Consider the following 21,916-nt stretch of genomic DNA (forward strand, 5'->3'; position numbering starts at 1 on the left):
CACATCCTCTTTAGTTTCTGGAGTATCCGGTTTTCTATATGAATTAATCACGTGAATCAAATGCTATTAAAACCAACTTAAGGTGATAATTGGCTCTTCCAATTTATAATATGAAGTATAATACTGATGGGCCTGGAAGTCACTACGATGATCTACAAATCAGGATAGGACTAGTCCTTGATAAAAAAGTTAAAAATGGATTCTAAATCTACTTGCACCTCTAGTCTTGGTAGAAATTTATTTCTTCTGCATGCCAGAAGTTCTGGCAAAGAGGTTCATAGGATAAAAATCAGACAATAGCAGATTAAGTTACTGATATATGTATTGTGTTGATGAGGATATTATCTTTTGTGAGAGTTTACTTTGCCCTATTAGGTATATAAACCAAATGGTTATTCCAGGCTTATATGGTGCTCCATTTAAGAGAAATGTCTCATTAATGAGAGAAACACTGACCTTATTGCCAACACTCTGCCAAACTGATTTACTTGAACAATAATAAGAAAGGAACAAAAATATGTTCCTCCTCTGACACATCTACCATTATAAAACATTTGCCCTGGGCTTCTCTTGCCTTGCTAGTACACAGTTAGCATCTGTCTGCTGTGAGAATGAAACACCCTTGAGAGCTCAAGGCCACAACTCGGGCTGAAGTGTGAAGGGAAAAGAAGACAGCTTACCCAGCCATCAACATTCACACATGTAGATTTACAGAACAGACAACAAAGCTATCAATCGGAGCCCATTCCATTTCATCTCGTGTGAGTTACATTGTTGTAAAACACTTCACCATATCACATGGCTTACTAACATTGGCATTTGTTTTTGTAAAGATGCTTTATGTTTAAATAAATTATCTAGTGCATATTTCTGCAAACGTGGAGGCTAATGAAAAATTAGCACTACGGAGCCCCATCCTCCACCAAGTCTTGTCTCATTTGCTTCTTGTAAGGAACATCTCTTGCATCCTTTCCCCACTTGTTCATATGCTTTCTTTCCAACCTTCTCCCCTTTCTTCTATTTCTACAGCATAGATCGCGCCCTCAGGCGGTTGAGCTTAAAAAAAAAATCTTCCCAGGGGCAGCAGGCTCTCTCAATTTCACCGCCTGGCGATTTTACTTTTGGCCTGAGTCCAACACGTTCCCAAGAGCTGGACACAAGTTGTCACGATCATGAACCTAACCACACTCCCCTCTGCGGCCAATTTCCTATTTTGCTGTTCAAAAAAGGGAAAGGCACATATCAAAAGGAAAACAGCTTGGTGCTGGCCAGCTACAGAAGAGTGGACGTCTTTGGTGCTCAGAAGACAGGACGTCTTTGGTGGTCAGAAGACAGAGCAGCTCCTGCTGCAGTCCTGCGCGTGTCGCTGTCCAGACCTCGGTGCTGAATACCAGGCACTGGTATCTCCCGCCAGGTTCAATCCCTCAGGGCTCGAATAGGCTCCACCATGGGAGACTGAATTCACTTCCCTAGGGTGAGGGGTGGAGAATTCATTTAGATGTTTGCTTGCTCTCCTCCCACAGGAAACCATTTTTCCACAAAGAGGCATTGTGCATTTTATGGGAAAGTAATGGCACAGCTCCAGCTCAGCACCAAAGTGAAGAGCTCTACTGAGGCAAAATGGAAAGTCGAGGTAAATAAAAACTGCTCTTTCCCTCCCTGAATCAACACAACAGCTTTTGGGACCCTAGATCCCCTTGTTGACAAATTCTTAAAAATGTTTTTTTAAAAATCACATGATTAATCATTTTACTGATAAACACCGTAAAAGGTGGTAGTGGCGCTGGCTTTGCAATATGGGAGTATAATTATTGATATCGTTTTACTGAGGTTGAGAAACAAAGGGGAGGAGGAAGTAAACCTGTAAACTAAAGTGTTTGGTTAAAAATTCATTTTTAAAAGTATTGCTTTAACATTGTCTTGGAGACATGCTCATTTTCTTAGACAATTTAGAACAGAATTTGGGCAGTAGTAGCTTCCCTTCTTCTCCTTACCCTCCTAGCCTCTCTCTGATTTGAAAGACCTAAGAGTCTTGTTCTTCATAGCAGGTGCTGATACCCAAAAGGCCATTATAAGAATCCTATCGCCTCCCCCCTCCCTGCCACACACATGAGATAATAAATACAGAGAAAATGGATGGAAGGGTGGGAAAGCACTCCCAGCCTTTTATTCTTGGTAGTTATATTCAAATGGGGGCACTTCTCTTTGAAAAGTGAAGATGTTTCTCACGGTACAAAATTTATGGGCTGACAAGGAGCAGACTTAACTGATCCCAGCAAACAGTTCCTTCCTTTTCCTAATCCCTGGCTGCTTATTTTAGCCGCTTCTCCGCCCCGCCGGGAATACCATTCAGATCTTAGTCCAGGTAGATCTGACGTCAAGAGATGGCTTTCGTCGATTTGACGTGTAAACACTCATTTCCATTCTGGCTGGGAAGGGCTGGGGCTCCACTCAGCCTGGAGACCGAAGCGCTTCACTGAGCGCTCGCAGCCGCCCAGCCTCTCCTCGCGCTCCTCCTAGCTCTTCGCAGAGCAACCAGGAGCCAGGAGTGGTCCAGAGCCCGAGGGTGGGAAGGGGGAGTCTCTCTGGCTTTTCTCATATCTTGCTTCTTTTTCCTCTCCCTTCCCACTCGTGTTGAAGCGAGTGTGTGAGCCATGGAGCGAAGAGCCTGGACTCTGCAGTGCACTGCTTTCGCCCTCTTTTGCGCTTGGTGTGCACTGAACAGTGCAAAAGCGAAAAGACAATTTGTTAATGAATGGGCAGCGGAGATCCCCGGGGGCCCGGAAGCAGCCTCGGCCATCGCCGAGGAGCTGGGTTATGACCTTTTGGGTCAGGTAAGAGTTTCCACTTTCAAGAAACTTTCTGGGGCCCCAGGGGACTGGCGGGACTGGAGCGCGGTCTTCCAAGTGGGAGCCCCAGGTTACACTCTCCGGAGCCCAGTGTAGCAAAGAACAAGGAGCTGCTCCCGCTCTAGCCCCTGGCGCGCTTGGAGAGAGAGAAAGCTTGCATTATTTACTGTTTGGGCTGGGCGCAGCCAAGCAGAAGGAAGCCACTGCAGCTGGGTATGGCTTAGGCTTACTGTTGGCCGCTCTAGAATTGAAATCCATTCCCGCGCGGTTTGGAAGAAAAATCCCTCCACGCTTGTTCAGAGAACTTGAGATGCACTCAAGCTCTTACCAACCAAGCGCCCCCGGGAGAATCAGTGCGCTCCATCCCCCGGGACTGAGGCGGTCTGCGTCAGGAGCCGGCTGTTGCCTTCTTTTCAATATGGCAGCATCAGATCCAAGTCCTGATGCAAGGGGCTAAGCAGGCTTGGGGCTGTCCGCCCTGGCAGCCTGTAAGGGCACGCCCAGGGCATTGGAAGAGTGCCAGCTGCTGGGACTGGCGACCAGGAGGTTGGGAGGCCGCGGAGTAGCCTGGGAAGCTGGGGGAGAAATGGTGGGTGAGAGACACGGGACCATCTATCTCCGTACCCCTCTGGGGAGCTCCGGATTTTCACTGGGAACTTACAAAGTCCAAGCTTCATAACTTTGCCCGACCAGTCCCACTGCAGGGTCGAGATGCCGAACTGACTGTGGGAAAGGGATCTATTTCTTTCTTGTTCTTCAGCTAAGTACGTAATCGTTTTCCCGGGAATTTCAGCTTATTGTTGCCTGTCCAAGTGAAGGCTTGGTCAATAGGTACCTTGGTCAATAGGTAGGAGGTGAGTGAGCGTCAAGACATTAAGTGGGAGACTGCTAATAGCTGAGCGATTCCGAGAGGACCCTAGGGAGTGTGACTTCTAAGCTAGAGCTTTCCTTTCCTTGGCTCAGAATCAAGCCCTAGCCCCCTGCTTGGGAAGTTGGTCTGCATTGAAGCGTGGGAGGAGGGAGTTGTAAAACATTTTGGCGCGTTTTTTCTGGAGGTGGTGGTTGAGACGCCGCTGGAGTCACGGATGAGTAATCGGCGGGGGCGTTGGCGATTTTGTAGACCGAACCCGCTGGGGAATTCTCCTGCTCTTGCTGGAGGCTTCATTCTTAACTTTATAAACCAAATTGTCTTTGAAATGCCCGGCAGGAAAATCTATGCAGATTGGCTTCCTGGTGTCCCAGCAGCAGATGAGTCTTTTGATTTTGGCCAGCCCTTGCCCTCTTGCCAGGCTCCGTGTTAGGGGCTGAGGAATAAGAGGGGGGAAAAAAACGCTCTCAAGTAATCAAGAATCTAGAGGAGACTAGCTTAGAGATTAATGATTGCAACTGATTGTAATTTGTGTAATAATAAAAGTTGTTCTTGAAGTCTCAATATTCATTGGTTGAAGGAATGAAAGTAGTAGGGAATTTGAGAGGGGTGAATGAAAACTGCCCAAAGGAGGAAACATTTGCACGGGAAAGAGGAGTCAGAGATTGCCAGGAGAACATAATGAGATTGGAGAAGACAGTCTAGGCATGGAAAACAGCTTGTGGGAAAACAGTGAGACATAATACAGTTTAGTAGTAAGTCTGGGAATCGCACGCAATTATTAGGAATTTTTGAGACCCAAAGAGAGCATGAGTAGCAGATGACATTGTGCTGGTGAATACTGTGGGCATCATAAAAATTATGTATGTCCTATAGGGGTAGACACTGGGGATTTAATTGTGTATTCCTTGAGCAGCTACCAAAAGGCTAAATAGCACTGGGAACTGTGTAGGAGGAGACTGGGGAAGACAGCAAAAACTAAATCTCTCTTCTTTTTCCCACCTGTTAGCTCTAGGCATGTATCTAAACCTAGACCATTCAATGTGAAAATTGCTTTTCAAAACAAATAAACAGAAATCTTAATACTAAAAAACAATACATCATCATTCTTGGGAGGATCTTTGGGTAAGAGATAGCATAGTCACAAAAGCATTAACAAATAGTGGGGAAAAACCATCCATATTTATATGTGATTTACAATGCTATATTTCCTCTATCCATTTTTAGTTAAAATGGTATTACTAACAAAAGTTTTAAAACAAACTTAACAAAAATTATTTTATTAGAATAATAATTATTTGTAGAAGACTGGTAGCACGTTCCTGGTTCTGCTTATTTCTCTTTTTGTTTAATATTACTAAAATTACACAAATTTAGCATTACTATATTGGGTACCTTATTGCCTCAGGATAAAGCTTGGATTAAGATAGTGACAAGAAGAAAAACTAGTTGACAGCAGAGAAAACAGAGCTAAGCACTGGTGATCTTTTCCTATGGCTGCTGATTTCTCTCCCCAATTCCATCCACAGCTTATAGGAAGATTCACTGAGATTCAGGCTTGGAGCAGGGCCTAAGCTTCTCTATTTTAAAATTCTCTAGGTGATGAGAATCACCAATTTAAAGAACGTGTTTCTTCAGTAATATACTGTTGTCAATTGTTTGTTTCTTAATTTTTAAAATGTAGGGTTATCTAGAGGATTTGGTAGCTTCAAATTTAGTGCTGAGTAAAGGGAGACTAGCTCAAAAGGATAATGAATATAGTTCTAAATGAACCAAAGGTGTCAATAGCTACCCAGAGAAGTATACACACTCTTAAGTGGAACACCTGCCCTAAATGTAGCATGTTCCTTTCTGAAAGCCTTGAATTAGTGGGAAATCAAATGATCACTAATAGTGGCTAATAACAATTCATCACTATGAATTCAATGGCTACATTTTATAAAAACGATAATTTATTTTAGTGAAAGTGGCACTGACCATAGATAGTATCTAGGTGTTTGCCTGCTTACCACAAATAATTGTTCTTTGAACAGATATATTTGATCAAATGAATATTTTAATATGATATTGTCACACACACAAAAACATGTATTTCCTCCAATGTGTGTAAAATAGAAGCATCACTAGTCTCCTACTGTGAGCTAGTGAGTATACTGTGAGCTCAAGCAATAATATTCTGAGGGTCATCTTAAAACCTCTACCAGTGCCTTCTTCATGAAAAATGTGGATGAAGCTGGAGGCCATTATTGTTGGCAAACTAACACAGGAACAGAAAACCAAATACTGCATGTTCTCACTCAAAAGTGAGAGCTAAATGATGAGAACACGTAAATACATAGAGGGGAACAGCACATACTGGGGCCTTTTGGCAGGTGGAGGGTGGGAGAAGGGAAGGGATCAGGAAAAATAACTAACGGGTATTAGGCTTAATACCTGGGTGATGAAATAATCTGTACCAAAAAAAAAAAAAAAAAAAAAAAAAAAAAAAAAAAACCATGACATAAGTTTGCCTATGTAACAAATTTGTACTTGTACCCCTGAACTTAAAATAAAAGTTAAAAAAAGAAAAGAAAAATATTAACTTCAGATACAAGGAATGGGCTTAATAAAAGTTGCCTACCTCTAAGTTAGCTGAGTTTTAAACCAGTCCATATATACTTGTTTGGGAAAGTGGATATTTATTTTATTTCTTTCCTTTTATAGATTGGTTCACTTGAAAATCACTACTTATTCAAACATAAAAACCACCCCAGAAGGTCTCGAAGGAGTGCCTTTCATATCACTAAGAGATTATCTGATGATGATCGTGTAAGTGTTATACATTTGTCTTCAAACCAATACTCTAACTTACCTGCTTTCTTTATGATTTCTAATAAGAACAGAAGCATTTTGCAAATGTGGTTCTTTTTTATTGTGACCAAGATTGTTTATCAGTAATGTTTCTAATTTCTTTCCATAAAATTATAATTGCACATAATAATAACAAGATTGGGTTGAATTGGTTGAGCTAAAGTTAATTTTACACATATATATGCACTTTAATTATATAATTACATATATATCTAAAGTTAATTTTATATGTACACTCACAAATTCAGTCTAAGAGCATGAAAGTGAATGTTTAAAATGAGGGGGCAGCACTAATAAAAATGTTTGACAATACAATCAATCAACAACCTTTTACTAGGTACCTATTATGTACCAAACATTTTAACACCAATATGGGCTCAAAGAAATACATGAGCCTTACTTTCAATAACATTTCAGCATAACTGAAAAAAAGGTCTATTATTTCTATTTGGTTTTGCTGTATAAGGAGCTAGTGTTTATGAGAGAACTGTAAATCCATGTCTTCATGAGACAAATGTTTCCATAAATATTCTATTGTTGGATCCAAACCATTTGATCTCTTTTCATCCTAGTTTGTATCTTGGTTCAATGATTAGGTAACAGCAGAAAATGTACAGAATAAATACAGGTAAATAAGGTAGAGGCAATTTGAATACATAGCTAATGTACCTATTGATTTTGAAGTCTATTTTCAAGGTGAACAAATATATTAGACAATGTTGACTATGTTGGGAGTATTGTAATTTTCATACAGTGTTGCCTTTTCTCAAGGATATGCCATACTGGAAGAAATTTATCCTGATTCCAATTTACACTGATATCTTGATATCTGTGTACATGATTTTTGTTACCTAGGACACCCTGGAGAATTATGGTGAGAGATCCTCTTGGTAAGAGAATTAAAAACATCCTTTCAACTTCCCGGCCGGGCGCGGTGGCTCACGCCTGTAATCCCAGCACTTTGGGAGGCCGAGGCGGGCGGATCACGAGGTCAGGAGATCGAGACCACGGTGAAACCCCGTCTCTACTAAAAATACAAAAAATTAGCCGGGCGCGACGGCGGGCGCCTGTAGTCCCAGCTACTCCGGAGGCTGAGGCAGGAGAATGGCGTGAACCCGGGAGGCGGAGCTTGCAGTGAGTGGAGATCGGGCCACTGCACTCCAGCCTGGGAGACAGAGCGAGACTCTGTCTCAAAAAAAAAAAAAATGCTTTCAACTTCCCAGGGGGGCAAAAAATATATGTGTATATATGTGTATATATATATACTTATATATGTGTGTATGTGTGTATATATGTATGTGTATATACATATATGTATATCTATGTATATATGTATGTATATATACATATATGTATATCTATATATATATGGCAGAAATAAATATATATATTTGACATATATATGACAGAAATATATATATATATATATATGAGAGACAGGTGATAGAACTGTTGAAAGTAGATGGAATTCATGGGCCTGTAAGATAATTTGCTGTTTTATTCATTCTGAAATGGATAGCATTTTAAAAAGGAGAAGAAAAAGACAAATTATGAGGGTGGGGAATGGGAATGACCTGGGTCACCAGTGTTGGAATATAAAAGAAACAACCACATCCTGACAAACAATGCTGTGAAGGGACCACGGACAGTGACCCGATAGCTCATCTACACCCATTGCTAGCTCTTGTCAAGTTATTGCTTGATGTGGAAGACCAAATCAGAGGCCCTGGACCTTATTACAGAAGTTTCTTGTCCACTGAGGTCTTCCCTTACTCACTTCAAGGCAGATGGCTCATTGCGTGTGGGCTCTGAAAAGCAGAACAACTTCCAGCACTCTGGCTAGGCTTAGTCCCCCGGCTAAGCAGGAGAGAGATTTCCTTCTTTGCCTAAATGCATGCCCAAACTGCATGCCCATTAATGCACATAGAAGTCAAACTGACCTGTCTTCTCATTTTCATAGGAGAAAATTGGACAGAATAGAGCATACCTAACTGTTCTTCTTACTCAAAGTATCTCATGAAAATGAAGATGGCCCATTCTACTCTTTATACATCCCCTTGATAGCTGATTTTTTCGGGGAATCTCAAGACATTTATAGAAAAAAGCTAAGAATTTAGTCTCCAGCACAGGTATAACTTTGTAAAAAGTTAGCCCAAGAATAATTTTATTTTAGGAAGCAGTCTAGGACCATAGAAACTTGCATTGGAAGGTTGAAGTAGATGATCTTTAATGCTCTTTCCAGATCAAATTATTTATAATTAAGTACATGATACCTATTATGCATAATAGAAAGACACTACCAATTTTCCTCTATTCCATTCAGCCTGCTCTTCTAGAGATTAATATGTGATTCTGAGTTAATGACGTTAATCATAACACTGTTTTCTACAATTGGATGTTTATCTGATCAGATGGCAGAGTGCCTCCTCTTGTATCCCATTTCTAAAAAATTGCTCTTGGTTTTCATTTTATTGCTCTTTTTTGATGGAAGATAATATTCTTTCAAATCAGCTCTGTGAAATGCAGCAATAGTCTATCTTTACAAGTCTATTAATAAAATCTCCAAGTGTAAGTGACCCTCTACCTCAAAGATTAGTACTTATGCCCTAGCAGTCAGCTTCCAGAGATCAACTCAGATGATGGGCAGCATTCCAAGCATTGAGGTATTTTAAGCCAAAACAATTAAGCTTGAAAATACAAGCACTTTAAAAATAAATCATAGTGACTAATTTCTAGCTTTCAAGTTCTTCCCATTATTTTTAATAGGTTTGCAGTACATTTTTAATTGAAAATTCAGGGCAGTCTTAGTGGATGGTTTTATCCTTCAGTTGCAAATTATTTTTCAGTTTTTATTTTTGGAGCTGATTCATGAGTACTCTCACATTAACAATATTCCACCACACACTGAATTGTCATCATGCACTGAGCAGAAAAGATGTGTTTGGGGTATGAAATAGTCATGTTGCCAAGAAAAATAAGAATATAGAATTATCTTATAATGAATATAACTACAAGGCAGTCCCTCACTCTCTTAGGGCTTCAAGTATAATAGGATTATGCTGTAAATATGGGCCAGGTAATTTTCATATTGTCAGATCTCTTTGCATAATACATGAGACTGAATTAATGGTAAGTGTGCGTGGTCAGTAGTGCTATTCATCACCCAGGATATGTTTCTCATATTAAGTACTTTTAAGCAGAGGTCGAAGCACAGGGGAGGGATAGTTGCACATTTGCATGGATACAACGCCATTCTTACTTTATAAAATATTTGCAATTTCTACCTTTTGTACGTAAAGAAAGAGAAATTAATCTATAAGAGCATTATAACAGCAGTCTCTTGGCTTGTTGACTTAATCCATAAAAGCAGACAAATTTTCAGCCATGGAGCCCTGAAACCTCAATATAAAAATGAGTATTATGGTCCATTTGCTGATGAAAGCAGACTGAACTTTTGCTTCCACTGAAACCACAATGTAAATAATTTGAGGGAATTATCATTTCACTGACTGCTTCTCCTCCCCCTAAAGGTGCACTTTACTGTAATAGAGGAAATGTTCATCTCCCCAGTGGGCAATCCCTTCTTCTCTCTGAGGTGCCAGTTTGATCTGTAGTCAAATGAAAATATTGCAGAGCTGCCTGAACTCTGCTAGGAAGGGTACTGGAGATAGTTAGAGGAAAGATACAGAGGTAGATATTTGACTTTTTATTTTCTTGCTATAAAAATCCTTGTAGGTGATATGGGCTGAACAACAGTATGAAAAAGAAAGAACTAAACGTTCAGCTATAAAGGACTCAGCACAAAATCTCTTCAATGATCCCATGTGGAATCAGCAATGGTACTTGGTAAGTACGTACAGAAGGACTGTGTGGGTGGCATCTGGGACCTGACTTCTTTATATTGTTACATTTGCAACAAGAATTTTTTTTTTATGATGGAGGATTTCATAGGAAGCTATCTTATCTGGAGATTAGGGCTGATGGGACCTCCTTGATCTGTCTCTTCTGTTTTACTGAGTAAGGATGTCGGAAACAGTTACCTTTAGCTGCTGTGAAAAAATAGGTTGTATTTTTTGTCTTCTTAAGTTTATTTGGGGTAAGTGCAGAAAAATAATGTCTTGCAGGTTAGGGGTTCCAAAAACAGTACTTATGGCAAAAATCTCATTTGGTTAAAGTTATTCTTTAGAACTATTTAAAGCACTCACAGAGTATAGTGAACATAATTTGGCATATACAACCCTGAATGACAATTCTTATATGACACAGATGAGAATCTCTGAAAGAGGCGAAAAGAAGGAACACAAGAAAAGTCTATTGCAAATGTCTGAACTGGCAAACCATTCTACCTTTAAGATAGTTACCAAATCCTTGAGTGGAGAAATTGTTAAGTGTTGCTGTCTACCTGCAGGGTGTCCTCTCTTCTGTGTAATGTTATGTCTGTATGGTAGTAATATAGGCTAGTAGAAGGATCTGTTGTGAGAATGTTATAAAAGATTATTTCTCTTGAAAAACACAAGCTAAGACTTAGATACTTTTGTTGCATAATGGATGGAAAAGGGGATCAGTTTCTTATGACACTATCTTCTCTTTCTTTCTTTCTTTTCTTTCTTTCTTTCTCTCTCTCTCTTTCCTTCCTTCCTTCCTTCCTTCCTTCCTTCCTTCCTTCCTTCCTCCCTTTCTTTCTTTCTTTTTCTTTCTTTTTTTTTTTTTGACAGAGTTTTGCTCTTGTTGCCCAGGCTGGAGTGCAATGGCATGATTTCAGTTCACTGCAACCTCTGCCTCCCGGCTTCAAGCGATTCTCCTACTTCAGCCTCTGGAGTAGCTTGGATTACAGATGCCCGCCACCATGCCCAGCTAAATTAGTATTTTTAATAGACACAGGGTTTGTCACATTGGTCAGGCTGGTCTCGAACTCCTGACTTTGGGTGATCCACCCGCCTCGGCCTCCCAAAGTGCTGGTATTACAGGCATGAGCCACCGCACCCGGCCTCTTGCCACTATCTTAAGTATTTGCTCATTGCAGCAGAAGAGACTTATCAGTTAACACTTGTTGTGCATTTCCTGTGTGACGAACACTATTCTAAAATGTTTGATATGAATTAATTCATTTTGTTCTCATGATTATCTGTGTTGTAGAAATAGTACTTATGCTCATTTAACAGATGGAAAAACAGAGATATTGGAAAGTAGAATAATTTGCCAAAATCCATGGCTGCTAGTGGTGGGACCATAATTCATGACTCCAGAGTCTATACTCTTAACAACTACAGTCTAAAATTGCTCCTACAACTGACATAAAGGCCTTCTTCTCTGACTTTGGCCAACAATCTGTTGGCCAAACAGTTCCAGCCTCCTGTGATTCAGCTTCATACCAGCCTGATAAATACCTGTCACCCCACTCCCCCAACCTCTTTATGGGGAGGAGGGCACAACAGCAAGAGGGCAGTTCCTTCACTGACACTTTTGATTGTAGTTATTTATAGATTTCTTATTGACCCTTTCACCAGGTACCTGGCATTCTTTTACTGTCTCTCTCTCACAGGCTTAGAAATGTGCTTGTATCTGTGTTCTCTTGCTACCCAACTTATCTCCTGTACAGTCCCACACACTGACTATCAGAAAATGTATTTGAAAAGGAAAACCCTGAATCTCCTCTCACAGATACTTACCCCCTGAATCACTCATACTTAAAAATAGGCAATTACATTGCAATTCCTGAGGCAATCAAGTCTCCTGAGCATTCCAGGTTCTGCTTTTTCTTTTAGATGAAAAATTCTAAAACATTCATGAACGACTATGCACTAGGCAATATAATGAGAGCTCAATGTGGCAATGGAGAATCAGGATTTGGGGGGAGATGAAAACATCAACTATCAAATAGACCTTCTGTAGATGAAAGGGTTGAGCATGTTATTATAAATGAAAGACATTTAGGGATAAAATTCTTCAAAGCCACGTAGTTCAAAGAGAAGGAGCACAGGTGATTCATCTTTTCAAGTGATGTCCATTTGGGACAATTGGGAGAAGAGCAGCACTCTGGGGGTTCATTTGGCCCTACTCTCAACTTTGTTTTTTCATTTCACTGAATTGGCTTCTTCTAAAGAGTAGAGTGACCCAAGGATAAAGAAAGATGGGTCTCCAGGTTGGAACTTAAATGCTCATTTTGTAGCAAGCTAATTATGACTTTACAAATGCTTCTTTGTTTTTCTTTACCAGCAAGATACCAGGATGACGGCAGCCCTGCCCAAGCTGGACCTTCATGTGATACCTGTTTGGCAAAAAGGCATTACAGGCAAAGGAGTTGTTATCACCGTACTGGATGATGGTTTGGAGTGGAATCACACGGACATTTATGCCAACTATGTAAGTGTGTGCCTTCTCATGACTGACTTAGGGAGCTGTCTGTGCAGACGCACAGTTAGGGCTTTCCTTCTTTTCAATGGGATGCTGCTGTGGTGTCAGTCCCTGGGATTATGGGCCAAGGTTTTGTCCCTTCTCCTACTTCCCACTAGCTTACATGAATTTATTTTGTACCAGTAGGCACTGAAATAATTCAGTGGGATCAAAAATTGCACAAAAGTATATGTGTTGGGAGAAGGAGGGGCAGTGCCTATACCAATTAAGTTACCAAAATCCATTGACTTTGAGTTGCTCAGTGTTTGGGGGCATTAAAGTAATCAAATTAAGCCCCTTGCCTGAGATCATTTCCACAGTTTCCCTCCTCACCTCTTTTATGAGTCTATATCCCTGACATTGTAAAATTATATAAATGTGATTTCTTCCATGCAAATCCAAAGTGAATAATACACAATGCACCTATGCCAAGCTGAGAAAGGAAAAGTTTTCTAGAAATGGGAAAATAAATAAAAAAACAATTTGTTTCATTGTTTACGAAGCTTATAATATAATATGAACACCATCATATATCTTAGATCTTTAGATCAGGAGGCTGGTGTTTCATCTTTAAGATTATCCCTTGTTTTTCTCTCATCCTTTCCACCTATCAAACATTCCCCAGCTATAATGCCAAGCTAAAGAGCTAAGGAAAAGAGAAGGACAAATAGTAGCACAGAGTAGAAATTAGGAATGATTGAAATATACGGAAAGCATTGAAAAGTAACAGTAATGGTATGTGGAAGGCGTTTAAGTGTAGCTATGGGGTTGGAAAAAGGAGTGGAACCTGGAAGCTTGTCTTGAATTTCAAACACCCTCTCTCGAATTAAATTATGTTTATTTAGTGTGCCTGGGAGGCTGAAGGAGAACACCATGGACCTGAGTCCCATCTCCAGCCACCTCTTTGCACCTATATTCATAAGAGAGATGAGTGTCAAAGTATCACTAACTAGCTTTATGGCCTTAGGGAAGTCATTTAACTTCTCTGGGCCTCAATTTTCTCATCTGAAAACTGAGGTGACTGAACTAAGTAAACTAATTCCTTCCAGCTCCAATATCCTATGAGTGTCTGTGAACCATAGGCTTGGTAACATTCACTGAGAATTGAATGCTGGTTGTGTTCATCATGTCTGCCTGGTTTGTGGGTATAAAAAATATTCAGTGACTCGGCCAGAAACGCTAAAATGCAGGCTTTTGAGCTATCAGCCAGGATGGAAGGTATAGGGTACCTTCGGAAGTGATGCTTTTTTTTTTTTATGATGTCACAGTGTTGTTTTTTGTTGTTTCTTTAGGATCCAGAGGCTAGCTATGATTTTAATGATAATGACCATGATCCATTTCCCCGATATGATCCCACAAATGAGAACAAGTGAGTAAATGTGCAATTGGATGAAATAAAGTACTTTACAATGCTTTTATCTTGTTTGAGAAAATTATACCATACATTTCATCCACATTTCAGCGCTCAGAAAATGTTAATGCACAACATCCATACGACAATATTTTGTTGCTTTTAAAACAGAAACCAAAGTTTCTATTTTTATATTCCCTTTAGTTTATAGAACCATATTTTCATTAAACTTCTTACATTATGAAATTCTCCTCTCAAATGTTACTGAATTGTTGTAGCTTTAGAAAGAATGTTTGAGACATAAAGAGTACACACTTTAAGCCCATCCCTCCCATCAATTTCTCTATGAATCTTTTACTCTTAGCAACATGCTTTATGTTAGTCATGAAAATAAATATATGTAAAGAAATGGATATGAACAATGCCCACAACTTCCGACGGTGGCTACAGTCACCCTCACCAGTTCTCTCAGAAGAGCATGGCCAGACTCCAGACAAGAGAAATGCCTCTGAGTTCTGACCCCTGAATCCAACGCAGTCTCCAGGGCATTGAGCCAGTGGGAAGTCTCCTCCAGAGTTCCTGCTGCTATAAGGCCATAGGAAAGAGAGGAGACAGCACCCGACTCCCAGATTAACTCTCTCTCCCTTGAAGCCACATTGTGGTGAGAGAGGCCAAGAGCCACAGAGGCCAAGAGCACGATCTTCTAAAGTGAGAGGTGAAAGAAAGACCCAGAGGCAAGAGAATTTCAACTTCTCTCCTAGTCCCAAAGAAACTTCACCCTCTAGGCATGTGGACTCTCAAAGTGTCCGTGCCCATGGGAGAAACCATCTTTGTTCATACCGATGTTCTCACAGACATTAAGGAGACATTCAAACTTTCCTCTTCATTTTCTCTACACAGAAGAGACTTGCACCAGAATGATCAAAGCCAAGGTCAAAATTAGGGTTTGCTACTACAAGTGAGGATGGAAAAAGCCAAGCATCTAATAGCTCTTGGTATATGTCACATGAATGCTTCTCTCTTCTCTCTGGATGGCTCTGTCTCTTGGACTGTTACCCAACTTGAGTCAGACAAGTCTGTCTCTGTCTCTCTCTGCCTCTCTCTCACTCCCTCCCTTCCTCCCTCCCTTATTCTCCCTCAGAACTCCAAAGCGGCTGGTGCAGTAATATGGATCTAAAGTTATTTCTTTCTTTGGATAGTCCTCCCTCCAGAAAGCCAACCAACCCCAGGATGGGAGGCTGGGGCACATGGACTTGGCCTCAACTTCTGGGTGTTTATTTCTTCCTTGGGGAGAATGGGAAGCTTGTGGATAGTTCAGGGATACGACTTCTTTCAGTACCATTTATTTCTTTGAGGTTGAGTAAAGGGGTTAACTGCAAATACCCCTTAGAGGTGAAAACATTCCGGTAAAAATACAATAGGAACCTCTGGCAGGGGTACCTTTGGAGGAAAGTGAGAGTGTCTCGAGAGCTTACAGCAGACCCTCAGACAAACTTTTCACTGTATGTCTGAAGCAGGATAATGCAGGACCAGTAGGTTTTTCTACTGTTTTGGGGCACAGCCTTGTAATGTAGTTATGGCTTTGCCAATTCCCAGAGGAGAGGGTGACCTGGGGAAATCACTACTTCTCTCTGCCTCTACTCCATTTTCTTCCCCTAAAATGGGTGACGACGTACCTTCTCCCTATGTTTCTTAAATGAACTTCCTGAGGAAATGGGTAATAAGTACTTGGAAGAAAGTACTTGGGAAATCTGTTCCCAGACACTTGAGTGCAGCTGAGGTGACTTAGATGGAGGCACTGGCTCCTTCCTAGGCAGTATACGGTCCTTCCAGGCAGAGCCTGAGTCTGGCCTCAGGATCCAGTGTGGGTGATAACTTGTGTGATGGCTGCATAGTGGGTGAATTCTTGATGAACTGATATTCTCTGGAGTTTCTCCAGTCAGGAGATGGAACACTCAGACCTTCCTCAAAACAAAGGGGATCTCACAGCACAGCATTTATAATAGTTGTTTTATATATATGAATGTAATAATTATAATAAAATAAAATTTCCTTGACTCAGGGAGCTGCAAAGGCCCCAGGGAAGAAGCTCATATAATGCTATTTGTTTTGTGCCTGAAAGCTCTGAGCTTCCAGATCATAGCCTGCTGTGAACCTGCCACATAGCATTGAGAAAGCATGGCATAGCCCAACAGTTAAGAGCAGACTTGGGAGCCAAATTTAGGTCAAATTTTAGATCTGCCACTTAGTAGTTGGGTGATCTTGAGCAAATTATTTAACTTCTTTGTGCTTAAGTTTTATCATCTTTTGAAAAAGAATCTACTTCCTTGAGTTAGAGGTATTAACTGATTTTATATATATATATATGTGTAGAGAGAGAGAGTGAGGTATTAAGTGAGTTTATACATAATAAGTATTACATAATATATAAAATACTTCATTGAGTTAGAGGTTTTAAATGAGTTTATATGTGTATATATTAAATGATATATATGTATATATATTAAATGATATATATGTATATATATTAAATGATATATATGTATATATATTAAATGATATATATATATAAACTCGCTTAAAACCTCTAACTCAATGAGGTAGATTATTTATCTCTATATCTGTCTATCTAGCATTTAAACAAATTGATTTGTTTAAAAATTATTCCACAAGATAGTTTAAATACCCTTATTCTGGTTAAAATATTCTTGTCACACATGCTATTTAAGCCATATATGTGTGTGTGTGTGTGTGTGTGTGTATATCTATCTATCTATCTGTCTATCTATCTATCTATCTATCTATCTATCTATCTATCTATCTATGGCTTAAATAACATGTGCGACAAGGATATTTGGCTTGGGCATACATACATATATGGCTTGGACACTGGTACATAAAAAAGTTAAATAAGTGTTTGCTGTGGTGATGATAATGATGATAATGATCACAGCTATTCATTTAGTAACTGAGGTAGACCTCCTTTCAGTGAGAAATCAACATGACAAGAATAATATCATCTGATGGGAGCAGCAGAGACAAGTCAATTTTCTGAGCCAATTCAGAATCTGCTATTTGGAAATGACATAATGAGCAATTCTCTCTCAGGATCCTCTTGACTATCTACAAAAAAGGTGGCATCCTTATCATTTATCAGAAGGTATAATAAAAAGTAGAGTTGCCTCCTAGCATGTTGTCAGACATAAATCCCTTAGGTTTGGAAAATGGATGGCCCCATTTTGTCTTGGCCTTTACAGCAATTGGAGAGGTATTATATCCCAATTCCAAGAGTATTATCTCTTTAAACTATCTGTATTGCTGTTGTTCTTTATTACCATGTAAATGAGATTAATAGAAGCTGCATTTGAATGCTACTCTGAAAGTCAAAAGAGGAATCACTAAATAATAAAAACTTAACAGTGCAGGTAATGCTTACTATTAAGCTGGCATAAATCTGTATTCAGTATTTCAACACCAATTACAGACTGTTTTTCTAGTTAAATAACAAGTGTGACAAGAATATTTTAACCAAAATAAGGGTAGTATTTAAACTATCTCGTGGAATAATTTTTAAACAAATCATTTTGTTTAAATGCCAGTTACTACCATTGTTCTAAGATAATAGAGAGTTCTTTTACTGCAGCACCTCACTTAGAAAAGAAAAAGAGCTGCAGCCTATAAAGAATGACATAGGAACACTTCTCTTTCTCTCAATGTTTGGAGGTGGAATGTGAGGATAAGAGGAGGAAAACATGTCAACACATATTTGTACCATGATCCTCCTGCAGCTTTCACTAGAGAATAGTCCTCCATATACAAGGAGAGATAAATAATAGGTGCTGTCACACTGCATCATTTTTTAGGACAAAGGCACAATCCTGGGGATGTCTGTCAGCAGGTTGATTCTGTTGGCTCAGGCTGAAGACTTGTGCTGGATTCTTTTGCTGACCTGAGCCCTGTCTCCCATCCTGTATACATGGAAATATATAAGAAGGCAGTGGTAACTTCTGGAAGTACATTTCTTGGAGATGACAACTGAATTACTCCTTCTACTAAGACAAAGAGCGTTAATCCATCCACAAAGCATAAGGTGCCTTCTGTGTGTTCAGATGTGCACACTTTTCTCAGAGAATGGGTGTGGTCAGGACGGCTTCAGTTGCAAATGAAAGAATCCTAACTCAAACATTAAGTAACAAAGGGATTTAAAAAATATTCACCCAAGTGATGTTCTAGTTTCTGATGTTGCAAGATCCAAGAGCTCAAACAATATGTTCTCAGGACATCAAGAACTCTGTTTCCATCTCTAGTGCTGCTCGCCTCCGCTTGGCGTCACTTTCAATAGAATCCTGCCTGGCAGAGCAAGACCCATATGACTCACATGGAACTTAAAGCTCATGATTCCCAAGAAAGAGTAGGGTTTCTTCCCTATAATCTGCATCAGTCCTTGAAAGCTGTCTGAGAGGAGGGGCCCCAAGATTGAAAAAAAATCACAAAAAGTCAGGAGGGTAAGTTTCCCAAAAAGGAAAATTCTAGCATACATAAAAGAAGCAGGTGTTTGCTGCATCGGGGAAGATCTTGAATTAAAGATAATTATATTGTCCTGACTTAGAATTCCTAGCCAGGATTAACATGAAGGAGCAGGAATTTTATTTTGTGGAAGAAGACCAGAAAATCATCTTTGTTACTTTAGGAAAAAGAGAAGTCAAACAACTCTTCTTGAGGGCCCAGTCAATTTAGGAATTTTATATTCCATGCTATGCTGAATTAATAGATGGCCAGTATAGTAGAACTGAAATGGAACTGGTCAAAATTATTGCTCAGAGCTAAGCCTTCCTCTCTTTCACTCTATGTTGGTATATCTGGTAGACTCCTCCAAGCCACCAACAGCCTTCACACTGTTACAGGTTGTTTCCACAACAGAACAAAATCATGAAATAAATGAATTCACATTAATGTGCTTTTGGCTTACTGACCCTCCTGAGTCAGGACGGTGGTGGGAAAAGACAATTATCATCCTCAGAATTTCAGAACTGATGCTTTCATGGTGGAATTTGGTGTTTTGAAGATGCATTTTTCTTCCAAATACTCTGAAATCATAAATTACTCTCTTTGCTTAACTGCAAAACCAATCATGTTCAGGCTTCTGGCCCCAGTTAGGATTTCAGGAGCATCTTGGCTTTCCAATTAGCTGAGAATGTCTTGCAAATATCTCAAGCTCCTCTTGGTACCAGATAATCTTCAGATATTTTAGTGTGCATATATTTAGAGGAGAGGAGAAGGGCTTAATAGGGACTTGTTCTATCATATCCTACTAAGGCTGATCAGGGATAATCCAATCCAAGTCAGTCACTAGGGAGAGAAGTGAGGAGCCACTTTGCTACCAAAAAGTACAAAGCAGAAGTCATTTCTTTGAAATTGTTTCTGAATGTCAGAGTTCTTATAATTGTATCAATAGTTAACACTTACTGGGTTCTTACTATCTGCCATCCACTGTTCTAAGTGCTTTACATATAATTTGTCATGTGACCAAGTCTTTGAGGACAAGTAACTTACCCAAGGTCACACCCTTAGTGAATGGCAGAAGCCAGAATTTGAAACCACATACTTTGGTTCTAGTACTTGTGCCCTTCATTTGAACATAAGTTTTATCTCATAGTGATCTAAAACAAAAACAAAAGCAGTAACAAGGTTGACAAAAAGTTAATATATCTATGCCCCATTAATTCATTCATATGCAAAACAAATGTTTGTTCTTCTGTATGTTTTATAATTCTTATTTTTCAATCCTCAGACATGGGACCAGATGTGCAGGAGAAATTGCCATGCAAGCAAATAATCACAAATGCGGGGTTGGAGTTGCATACAATTCCAAAGTTGGAGGTAAAACAGAGGATTGTCCCTATAGTTTGGCACTTTAATGTGAAGCTTATGTCACCCATTGTGAATGAGGGAGGGGAGCTTTTCTTTTTAACAACTGGAGGAAGAAATTAGCCCCATGCAAAAGTTGCTACAGGACCTGAATATGATTTGCAAGCAAGTCAATAGATATGGATTCCTAGAAAATGGATAGTTGAATATAGCCTATACATCTTTGCAGGAAAAAAAATGTGGAAATGCTGAATAGCATTTGAACCAAATCTAATTTTCTCTATGTTCTGATTTAGAATGGTTTGTTATTGAGTGCTTGCTGAGGAAACAGAAGGAGGAGGTAAATTTAGGCAAAGACTTTTCCTGCCTCTCAATTCTGTAGAAGTTCTTCACTTTATAGAAAAGAACAGCTTCAAAGTTTTAAAAAATACATACTTATTATATTAAGTAGCCAAATTTTATCTTTTATAGCAAGGATGTAGAATCTCTAATTGTTTTCATCAGTGTCCTTATGGGGAAACACATGGTAAATTGCATTAGGGCAACTGTGGACATTTTAATAAAGAAACTATTTACAAGAATTAGAGAAAACCAACAAGGGGCTAAGAAGTGGTAGACAGATGTTACCACCTTTAACCTTAAGAAGCAAAGGGAAGGAGAAGCCTGTAGAAAATAGAGAGGAAAAGCTGTGGTCACAGGAGAGAGCCACTGGATAGGCCTTGAGTACAACAACAGAGCTACTTGTAGGCAAAGGGGATTCAGGCAAAGGAGAGCTACTTCTAGGCAAAGGGGATCCAGGGGTATAGGCACCTCATTCTCCTCTTGATTCCCACCCTCTTGCTGGTGTCTTCAGTTGGCTGAACCCATTAGAAAGAGAGAGCCCATTGATGCAGTCCGTGTTCTAATGGAGAAGAGTGGAAAGTGAATCTGCAGGGGCCAACAGAAAAGATAAAAATGGTCTCTCCTCTTTATGCTATCCCTACCTCAGGCTTTCGGGTTATGTTATAAGCTTCAAGTTTAGTTCGGTTTTCAAAAACTATAATCACAAAAATAATCTATTGTAGAACATGTCAATTACAATAAAACCCCATAAACTCTACATGAGTATACCTTGCATTTGGTTGTGCATTCCTTTTTAGAAATCAAATAAATATACATCCTGACATGTAATGCATCTTTCATGAATACAGGGCACTCTTAGAATTTTAAGTGTCATTCCTGATTCCTTTGATACTAACATCTTCAAAGTGTTTTGTTAATTTTTTTAAAAAGTGAAGGGAGAAGCACAAATTATGTAATCAGCTAGTAAAAGAATTCACTCTTTAAGTCATAACGAACTAAACAGCTATTGTTTGTGAAAGAATCATCTGATCCCTTCATTTGGTAGCGAAAGAATCAGAAGCAAGCTTCTCAAGGTAATGAAAGCTAGTTTGTGGCAGTGTAGAACTGAAACACAAGATTCCAAGCCTACTGATGTTTTCCGTTACTCCATCCTTTGATGGTCTGGCCCCAAATGCATTTTTTACCAATAATCTTCATTTATTAGGCACCTATTGTATGTCAGTGAATTACTCTACAACATACTATAGACAGTGCATCCTGGTGGTTAACAGATTTAGGGGCTAGATTTGTAGGGTTCAAATTTTGGCTCCTCAATTTCAAGCTGTGTGGCCTTGAGCAAGTCACTATCCCTCCTGGGCCTGAATCTCTCCATTTATAAAGTGAAGAGAATTACAG

The 21,916-nt window shown here is 39.6% G+C and overlaps 1 protein-coding gene across 1 annotated transcript in view; it reads left to right on the forward strand.

Annotated features, from left to right (window-relative positions):
• The first annotated feature begins 2,437 nt into the window (after window positions 1-2,437).
• The window catches only part of PCSK1 (proprotein convertase subtilisin/kexin type 1), a 42,563-nt gene continuing 23,084 nt past the window's right edge, over window positions 2,438-21,916 (forward strand). Inside the window, exons 1-6 of the mRNA XM_050795410.1 lie at window positions 2,438-2,834; window positions 6,421-6,525; window positions 10,303-10,413; window positions 12,784-12,930; window positions 14,253-14,329; window positions 20,103-20,191. Of these exons, the coding sequence (XP_050651367.1) occupies window positions 2,655-2,834; window positions 6,421-6,525; window positions 10,303-10,413; window positions 12,784-12,930; window positions 14,253-14,329; window positions 20,103-20,191 (709 nt within the window). The 5' untranslated portion in view covers window positions 2,438-2,654. The remainder of the gene's footprint in view (window positions 2,835-6,420; window positions 6,526-10,302; window positions 10,414-12,783; window positions 12,931-14,252; window positions 14,330-20,102; window positions 20,192-21,916) is intronic.

The sequence above is a fragment of the Macaca thibetana genome, chromosome 6 (genome assembly GCF_024542745.1).
Source record: "Macaca thibetana thibetana isolate TM-01 chromosome 6, ASM2454274v1, whole genome shotgun sequence".
Taxonomy (NCBI): domain Eukaryota; kingdom Metazoa; phylum Chordata; class Mammalia; order Primates; family Cercopithecidae; genus Macaca; species Macaca thibetana.